The 10,181-nt window shown below is 35.0% G+C and overlaps 1 protein-coding gene across 15 annotated transcripts; it reads left to right on the top strand.

Moving 5' to 3' along the window:
• The first annotated feature begins 6,009 nt into the window (after window positions 1–6,009).
• Window positions 6,010–9,955, top strand: LOC112740877 (vacuolar protein sorting-associated protein 41 homolog). Of its 15 annotated transcripts, none has more exons than XM_072216064.1 (12): window positions 6,010–6,532; window positions 6,620–6,713; window positions 7,147–7,272; window positions 7,348–7,431; window positions 7,624–7,689; window positions 8,032–8,246; window positions 8,569–8,646; window positions 8,728–8,847; window positions 8,938–9,018; window positions 9,164–9,413; window positions 9,524–9,605; window positions 9,702–9,955. In XM_072216064.1, exons 1-7 carry the CDS (start codon window positions 6,252–6,254, stop codon window positions 8,570–8,572), a joined length of 870 nt encoding a protein of 289 aa, XP_072072165.1. In that variant the 5' UTR covers window positions 6,010–6,251; the 3' UTR covers window positions 8,573–8,646; window positions 8,728–8,847; window positions 8,938–9,018; window positions 9,164–9,413; window positions 9,524–9,605; window positions 9,702–9,955. The 15 variants fall into 15 exon arrangements, with proteins under 15 accessions (XP_072072165.1, XP_072072167.1, XP_072072170.1 ...); XM_072216066.1 differs by having other exon boundaries at window positions 9,164–9,270; XM_072216069.1 differs by having other exon boundaries at window positions 9,164–9,223.
• Window positions 9,956–10,181: the final 226 nt, after the last annotated feature.

The raw sequence follows: 10,181 nt of genomic DNA on the forward strand, positions 1-10,181 counted from the left end.
TTGAGACGATTTTGAAATGTTAGGGACTTAAATAGGACGAAAATATTGGGAACAAAAACGATATATAGAAATAAATTTTAGTTTTATCTTTCAATAATATCAATTTTTTACTATACATAGTATTCAATTATTTTTTAATCACATATAACTAAATTACACTTAATCACATTACTTTCATTCTAAATAAATTTATTTTTTATAATTTTACACTTAAAGTTATAAGTTAAAATAAAAATATAAAAAAATTTATTTAGAATGAAAGTAGTGTGATTAAGTGTAATTTACTTAGATGTGATTAAAAAATAATTGAATATTATATACAGTAAAAAATGATATTATTGAAGGATAAAATTAAAATTTATTTCTATGTATCATTTTTGTCCCCAAGGTTTTGTTCTATTTAAGTCCCTAATGTTTTAAAATTGTCTCAATTTTGTCTCACCATCAATTCTGTTAACGGATCCCTAATGGCAGGACAACATTGAGCCAATTTTGAAACGTTAGGGACTTAAATAGGACGATTGAAACGTTAGGAACAACTTTGAACTTACCCCAAACATTAAGGACAAAAATGATACTTTACTCTAAAAGAAATTAAGAGAAATGTTATATTCTAAACTGCTAATATTATACTTGCCACAACGAGTATGAAGAAGGGTGTCAATAGAGATTTTGATATTAAGTACTAACGCTAAATCGAATTTTAATAACTTCGATTTAGCTATGCAATACTAAATCGAATTATATAGCTTCGATTTAGTGTGATTCAGTGTCTTCCCTTAATAAATCGAAGCGAGTGAAATTAATTTCCTAATAAATGGAATGTTACATTCATTTAATGTAATCGAGTTTAATTCATTCGATTTATATATAGTGGTTCAGAACAAAGTGTATAACTATTTTTAGTTTAGGACATCTACATAATATTCATCCCCGTTTATTTTAGCAGTGTAAATTACCCTTTATATCATTTGTAAACACTACAAGAAAAATGCTGAATATCGTCGGATTTATCGGTGGAATAACGAAAATATTTTGTCGGTAATATATTTACCAGCTGATTTTTCGTCGGAACTAATTCGACGGTATAACCCTCGCTGGTAACCAATTACCTCGGATCTTTCAATCCACCGGAAGTTACCGTCAAATTCTGCAACGGATTCTTTGCCTAAAAACTACTTAATTATAGACGGAAACTTTTCGCTGGTAATTTTGGCGCTCCACTATTTGCTTTCTCGGATAATTACCGTCGGATTTTTTTTCCGGTAAATCCAACGGTAAATTTACTATTTTTTATATTTTAAACACAATAAATGGTCAAATTCTTTTTTATTTTTTGCACAATTAATAGTCAAATTCTAAATAATAGAAACTGTTCTAAGGGTTACCTGAAACGTTGAGTCGGGTTTGAACGTGAGGTCCTAATCCCTTCGAGTGGCAGCGTCCGACTTGTTGGTGTCGAGGTGTCACCTATTTTGAGTTTCTCATGAGGAGGTTGGGGAGTGGTACCTGCAACAGACTCCGCCTGCAGGTTTTTTATATAGACTGGAGTGGGGGCTCTAGTGCATTTGTAGTAAGGTTTGGTGGCCTCCCTATGGGTGATAATCTTATCTTATCTTATATCTTGGGAGTTTATTGAGATCTTATCCTTTTGATCACTGCCTTCTAGAAGCAGTGACCTCGCCGCGTCGGGTGTTCGGAGCCTTGGGCTCCTTGGAGGGTGATTAGCGGATATTTTATACGCTTTTTGGGGATAATTTCATGTAGATTTTAGTATGTTTTAGTTAGTTTTTAGTATATTTTTATTAATTTTTAGGCAAAATTCATATTTCTGGACTTTACTATGAGTTTGTGTGTTTTTCTGTGATTTCAGGTATTTTCTGACTGAAATTGAGGGAGCTGAGCAAAGTTCTGATCTAGGCTGAAAAAGGACTGCTGATGTTGTTGGATTCTGACCTCCCTGCACTCGGAATGGATTTTTTGTAGCTATAGAAGTCCAATTGGCACGCTCTTAATTGGGTTGAAAAGTAGACATCTAGGGCTTTCCAGCAATATATAATAGTCCATACTTTTCGCGAAGATAGATGACGTAAACTGGCGTTCAACGCCAGTTCCATGTTGCAGTCTGGCGTTCAGCGCCAGAAACTGGTTGCAAGTTGGAGTTCAACGCCAGAAATAGGTTACAACCTGGCGTTCAACTCCAGAAACAGCCCAGGCATGTGAGAAGCTTAAGTCTCAGTCCTAGCACACACCAAGTGGGCCCCATAAATGGATTTCTGCACCAATTATCTTAGTTTACTCATTTTCTGTAAACCTAGGTTACTAGTTTAGTATTTAAACAACTTTTAGAAACTTATTTTTCATCTCATGAAATTTTAGATCTAAATTATATACCTTTTGACGGCATGAGTCTCTAAACTCTATTGTTGGGGGCGAGGAGCTATGCAGCGTCTCGATGAATTAATGCAATTATTTCTGTTTTGCATTCAAGCACGCTTGTTCCTATCTAAGATGTTCATTCGCGCTTCACTATGAAAAAGGTGATGATCTGTGACACTCATCACCTTCCTCAATCCATAAACTTGTGCCTGACAACCACCTTCGTTCTACATTAGATTGAATGAGTATCTCTTAGATTCCTTAATCAGAATTTTCGTGGTATAAGCTAGAATCCATTGGCAGCATCCTTGAGAATCCGAAAAGTCTAAACCTTGTCTGTGGTATTCCGAGTAGGATTCTGGGATTGGATGACTGTGACGAGCTTAAAACTCGCGAGTGTTGGGCGTAGTGACAGACGCAAAAGGATCAATGGATCTTATTCCGACATGATCGAGAACCGACAGATGATTAGCCGTGCTGTGACAGAGCATTTGGACCATTTTCACTGAGAGGATGGGAAGTAGCCATTGACAACAGTAATTTCCTACATACAGCTTGCCATGGAAGGAGCCTTGCATTTATGAAAGTGAGAAAGAATTATGTTACAGGAATTCAGAGGACAAAGCATCTCCAAAACTCCAACATATTATCCATTACTGCATAACAATTACTTATTTTATGCACTTTCACTTTTTGCAATTAAAACTAAAGAACCCTATTGGTATCCTGACTAAGAATAATAAGATAACCATAGCTTGCTTCAAGCCAACAATCTCCGTGGGATTCGACCCTTACTCACGTAAGGTATTACTTGGACGACCCAGTGCACTTGCTGGTTAGTTGTGCGGATTGCAAAATTGTGATTGCAATTTCGTGCACCAAGTTTTTGGCTCCGTTGCCGGAAATTGTTTGAGTTTGAACAACTGACGGTGAATCTTGTTGCTTAGATTAGGAAAAATTTGTCTTTTTTTTTCACTAGAATTGCATCTTTTATTATTCCTTCAAAATTTTTTTTTTTCAAAAAATATTATTTTTCTTTATTAATTTTTATAGTTTTTCTGTGAGTTTAGTGTCATGTTTTAAGTTTGGTGTCAATTGCATGCTTTTCTTTGTCTTTCAATTTTCGAATTGCATGTTCTTTGTTCTTCCTTGATCTTCAAATTGTTCTTGTCAATTTTTCTTGTTTGATCTTTGGTTTGTCTTGTTTTGTGCCTTTTCTTGTTTTTCTTGTGCATTTTCAAAATATTAGCTTTCAAAAAAAATATTTTTATTTATTAAAAATACCTCTTTAAAACACATTACATTTATAGCTCAATTGGCTAGAGCATTGGTTTATGTTCTTAGTAATTGGGTATCTTCTTTTTAATTTTTTTTTCAAAAATAATTTTTCTTTGATTAAATCTTGTGCCAAACTTTAAGTTTGGTGTTTTCTTGTTAATATCTCTTTAGTTTTCGAAAAATTTAAATTGGTTTTCTAAAAATTCTAAGTTTGGTGTTCTTTCTTTTGTTCTTGGTGTTCTTGTGAATCTTCAAGGTGTTCTTGAGCCTTCTTTGTGTTTTGATCTTAAAATTTTTAAGTTTGGTGTTCCTTGGTGTTTTTCCTCCAAAAATTTTCGAAAACAAGGAGCATTAGATCTAAAAATTTTAAGTCTTGTATCTTTTGTGTGTTTTTCTCTTTCATAATAAAATTCAAAAATAAAAAAAATATATTCTCCTTTAATTTCTCATAATTTTCGAATTACTTGGGTTGACTTGGTCAAAATTTTTCAAATTATATCTTTTTCAAAAATATCCTAACCACTTTCTCTCTCCTTGTTTTTTCAAAAATCTTCATAAAATATTTTTAAATTTTTTATTTTTATTTTTATTTCGTTATTTTATTTTATTTTATTTTATTATTTCGAAAATAATTTTTTTTAGAAATAAATAAAATAAATCCACATCATCTCCATTTTTCCATCATGGATCTAAGTGGAAATGAACAATCTAGAAGGACCCTGGGGTCATATGCTAACCCCACTACTGCTTCATATGAGAGTAGTATCTGTATACCATCCATAGGAGTCAGTAGCTTTGAGTTGAATCCTCAGCTCATTATCATGGTGCAGCAAAGTTGTCAGTATTTCGGTCTTCCACAGGAAGAACCTATAGAGTTTCTAGCACAGTTTTTACAAATTGCTGACACAGTACATGATAAAGAAGTAGATCAGGATGTCTACAGGCTATTATTGTTTCTATTTGCTATAAAAGACCAAACCAAAAGGTGGTTAAATAACCAACCCAAGGCTAGCATAAAGACATGGAAACAACTGTCAGAAAAATTCCTGAATCAATACTTCCCTCCAAAACAGATGACACAGCTAAGGCTGAGCATCCAAGGCTTTAAACAAGGAGATAATGAATCCCTTTATGATGCCTGAGAGAGATACAGAGAGATGCTGAGAAAATGCCCCTCTGAAATATTTTCAGAGTGGGTGCAGTTAGACATCTTCTATTATGGGCTTACAGAGAGAGTTCAGATTTCTCTAGACCACTCAGCTGGTGGATCTATACACATGAGAAAGATAATAGAAGAAGCTCAAGAGCTTATTGATATAGTTGCCAGAAATCAGTATCTGTACCTAAGCAGTGAACCTTCCATCAACGAAGAGGCTAAAATAGTAACTGATGAACTCAGTCCTGCAAATCAAGCTACTGAATTCAATCAGTAATTAGATTTTCTAACAAAACAGCTAGCCGAATTCAAGGAAATATTGCAAGAAACAAGAATGGCTAATATGAATATGGAAGTGCAGTTGAAGCAAATAGAACAGCAGTTATAAAAACAAACAACAGAAGAATGCAAAGCAGTTCAATTAAGAAGTGAAAAAACATTAAATACCTCACTTCAAGGCAGTAGGAAGCCAAGAAATGAACAGACTGCTACCCAAAATCCTTCTGAGGACAGTCAGAGCCCAGAGAGGAATAACTCTGGCGCTCAAACGCCAGATAATGGTTGGAAAGCTGGCATTGAACGCCCAACCCATGCTCACTCCTGGCGTCCAACGCCAAAAACAAGCAAGGAACTGGCATTGAACGCCCAAAGGAAGCTCAGTTCTGGCGTTCAGACGCCAGAAACAGATAAGGAGTTGGCGTCTAACGCCACTCCAGCTTCCACCCCTAGTATTCAAACACCAGTGGGAGATCAGACACATACAAGTGCTGATAGCAACTTCTCTAAAAAGGCTTCTCAACCTACGGCTGTAAGCAATAAACCTGCAGCAACTAAAGTTGAGGAATACAAAGCCAAAATGCGTTATCCTCAGAAACTCCGCCAAGCGGAACAGGATAAGCAATTTGCCCGCTTTGCAGACTATCTCAAAACTCTTGATATAAAGATTCCGTTTGTAGATGCACTTGAGCAAATACCCATTACAAGAAAAATACCCATTCAGCCACACTTTTTTATATGTATAGGCTACGCTTTTCTCCGTATTGCCTTTTTATAAGAGAAAAAGATATATAATTATGGCATCATTTAAAAAGTGTAGCCTTAGGTATTATAGAAATCACTTATAAAGCGTAGCCGTAGGTTGATATCTATAGGTTCACTTTTTCTATCAAAGAGGATGCTTTTAGAGGGTAGCCTATTTGTTAAATTTTAGGTGCGTTTTAGAAGTGATGCCTAATGTATCTAGAACCAAATACACCCACAACACTTAGTAATTTTTTTTTCTCCTTATCACTAAATCACATTCATGTTCCAGCACGGCAGCACCCTCACTTTCGCAACTCACCCTAACCCTAACTCACCTTCGCCACGCACCCTTTCACACACACACTCAGATCTGAGTGAATGAGTGAACCAGAGGGAGGAGAGGAGGAAGACAGAGATGAGATCACGAGTGAGAGACCAGAGAGTGAGAGGGGGTCACCGCCGCAACGCCGCTGCAGCCGCCGCCATCACCGTCGTGGAGGAGGGAGTCCAGAGGAGAGAGAGAGAGAAAGATGATTCGCAGACTAAATGGAGAGAAAGGATGAAGACGCGACGCGAGAGAGAAGGAGGCTGTTTCGCCGTGCACTGTCGTCGCTCCTGGGGTCAATTGAAGCCGCCGCCGCTGCTAGGGCTTGCCGTGCTCCTGTCCTCACTTTCGGCTTCTACGATTGACTTCCTGTTCGTACTCCCAACCCCTCTCTCTCTCTCTCCAACTTTCATTTCATTCTCATTTCAATTTCACTTTCAATTTTGATGTCTCTGCAGGCGTTTCATCAGTGCCATTTTCGATGCCAATGGTACAGATGCAATTCTCTCCTTTGAAAAGTTCTGCTGCAATCTCCCTAGACCTCTTCTTCAGGTTCCGGTTTCTATTTGGATTACTTTTCTCAATTCAATTTTGATCCATCTGCTAATTAATTGGGTTGATTAATACCAGATCATATATCTCACCATAATCAGTTCAACATATTATTTCATTGTAAAATCGTGTTTAACAGATCATATATGATTAATGTGAATGAAGAATACTAGGTTGAGTTAAATTGAATTGAATCATGGATAAGACATAAGAGCATGTTAGCTGGTTTGGAATCACTTCCAGAAGCTTATCAGCAAAGAATAGTGTCCATGATGGAACAAGTTAGCTGGTAAACATCATTGCTGGATTCTAAATAAATCAATATCTATTATGTATCATGTTATTAAGATGTGGACACATGTATCTTTGACATGAAATAGTAAGTGTTGATTCTTAGATCAATGTATTCTGAATATAAGATTGTTCTTGACAGGACAAGGTCCCTGCCTTCTCTCCAAAGAAAGCAAAAAGCTTTATTGAGAGTGAATTGGGAGCTTCCATTAGCTTACTATTTAGGGAGTTCGAAGATCGGCCAATAGCCGCTACTAGTCTTGGTCAGGTAGCATAAGATCAACCTGCTGCTTACTTTCTCTGAGAATTGATATGATCCAGTAATGATCTTAATATTGTTTAGGTTCATCGTGCTATCCTGCATTTAATTTTATGTTCATTGCTAATAAGCTTATCGAGCATGTTAGCTGGTTTGGAATCCTTTAAGGTATATACCTACCTTATTTTATGCTGATGTACGTTTTCTGATTAATTTTTCCAGTGTTCAGGCAGCTATTAAATTAATTAAATATCATTCAAATACTTTGATAGTAGGATAAATAGTCTTTAGTCTATTTTGTTTTGATTGTTAATTCACTTCCCTTTTCTTTTTTCTTTTTCTTTTATTTGAAATTTTCAGCTTATGAAACCAGAACTCTTTGATTTCATTGATAAATATAACCTACAAGATTCAATCCATGAAAAGGTAAAATTATACTTTGTAGCAATTGATCTTCAAATTTCATGTTTTTATATGATTTTGTGGTATTCTCTGATGTGCAAAGTCATATTTCTCATCTTTGTTGGCATTCTATTGCAGCATCCGATGAGTTTCATTTACAAGCTTCAGTGTAATATATTAGAATCTTGAGCAAACATGTTTTCAATAGTTGTGGATTGAGATTGAACATTTCTCAGACATTTATAGGGTTAAAAAAGTAGATTGATCTTCTTCTTGAAGATGGACATATTTTCATGTTCTATCTTGTTTTTGTTCTCATTAACTGATAAATGGACTGTTACTTGTTTACATTTGCTTCTTGTTCAGGTTGTCCAATTGATGATGTTGGATTGCAAGCATGTAGTTCCTTTATTGATCCAGCATAGGGACTTAATAAGTCCACAAGAAGTTGTGAAGCAACTTCTAAATGCTGATGTTAAGTGTGACTGCAGATACTTTTTACATTTGTATCTCCATTCACTATTTGAAGTAAATCCGCATGCTGGGAAAGACTTTCATGATATACATGTTTGGGAGATAAGGTGAACCTTATTGCTGCAAGTTTGTGTTTGCAACCTTTTAGGTTTTAACAGACTTTAGCCATGCCCTGCTTTTGTAATGCATTTCTTTGTGATAATCCAGCTACTTCATTATGTGCTTCAATTGTAATACCATACCCATATTCATATACCATATGCATTTCAGTGATGGGCATTTCCCCATTTATCTTCAAATAGTGCCTGGTTGTTATGATATTTGTTTTGTGCTGCTTAACATGAATAATGGTTTGTATTTGCTGAATGCAATTAAAAGTTACTGTTTATGACATTCAATAATCTGGTTTTTTGGGTCTTATGTGCATAGGTAGAACTCTATGCAGATTATGATCCAAAGATGCTGCTACCTTTTCTACATAGCAGTCAGCACTATACTCTTGAGAAGGTTTGTGGTGAACCAATGGCAACTTTAACCATTGTATGTATGCATTAACATGTGAATCAAATTCTCAATTCATCTTTTCAGGCCTATGAAATTTGCACTAAAAAAGAGCTACTGAAGGAGCAAGTTTTCATCTTAGGAAGGATGAGAAACTCAAAGCAAGCCCTAGCAGTTATTATAAATAAACTGGGGGACATTAAGGAGGTATTTCTCTTTCTCTATTGAAGTGGTTTTCTGAATCTTGAATCAGAGATTTAGGGATTTGAAGTTTGAGGTGGTTTTTATGTTATACAGGCTGTAGAGTTTGTCACTATGCAGAATGATTATGAACTCTGGGAAGAATTAATCAAGCAATGCATTGACAAGCCTGAAATGGTATATCATGATAACTGGATTGTGCATTTAAATATGGGCATGTTTTGTTACTTTTAGAATAATTTGTTCCCTCTAAAACAATTTATTGCTTTTAAATATCCTGCTCTTTCTCAGCCTACTCTGAACGTGGTTTTTTGAACAACAGGTGGGCATGCTATTAGAGCACACAGTTGGAAATCTTGATCCCCTCTACATTGTAAATAAGGTTCCCAATGGGTTGAAAATACCTCGATAAGTAATAAAATTATAAAGGTGATTTAATGTAACAGCAATCATGGAACATACATAGGCAAATTGTTGGTACACATAAGATTTTCAATGGGTTGAAAATACCTCAACAAGTAATAGATGTGGTTTAAGGCATATTACATGATCTAATCATAGAATATATGCAGGTAAAAGGATTAGTATTTGTAGTTCTCATTAATTAGGGACTACTTTTCTCACTATTTCTGGTTATATGATGCATGTTTGCAAAACTTTAATTCTGTTTTCTTTTCTACAGGCTCAGGGATCGGCTGGTTAAAATTATCACTGATTACATGACTGAAACTTTGCTTAGACATGGGTGCAATGATATCCTTAAGGTTTGTTTTTCCGCTTCACTCGTCATCCTTCACTAAGCAGAAAGGAAAATTCTAGAATCTCATGAACTTGATACCGTATAATATCTCACTGAATAGGCGGACTGTGTCAACCTTTTAATCAAGTACTACAAGGAGGCACGACATGGAATTTCTTTAGGTAGTGAAGAAGGCAAGCCACGAATAAAAAATAGTGAGAAATAGTCTGCAAGTCTTGGATATGGCTATGCTTACTTTAGTTTGAGTTGTATGAATTTTTATAGTTAACTTCATTCTAGTACTTTTGGATCAATGTTATAAATATATTTTGGTTAGAGACAATTTTTATTATATAAAGAAATTATTTAGTATAATTATGTATTTATTTTTATTTTGTAATATTCAACTCATTTATACATGTAATCATATTAACTGTTATGTTGTATTAATATATATATATATATATATATATATACAAAAAAAAGACCTAAGGCTACACTTATATGTACAGTAGCTATAGTATACAAAAAAAAAAAAAACGAGATCTAAGGCTACACTTATATACAGTAGCTATAGTATACACAAAAAAAAGAGGGACCT

The sequence above is a fragment of the Arachis hypogaea genome, chromosome 2 (genome assembly GCF_003086295.3).
Source record: "Arachis hypogaea cultivar Tifrunner chromosome 2, arahy.Tifrunner.gnm2.J5K5, whole genome shotgun sequence".
Classification (NCBI taxonomy): domain Eukaryota; kingdom Viridiplantae; phylum Streptophyta; class Magnoliopsida; order Fabales; family Fabaceae; genus Arachis; species Arachis hypogaea.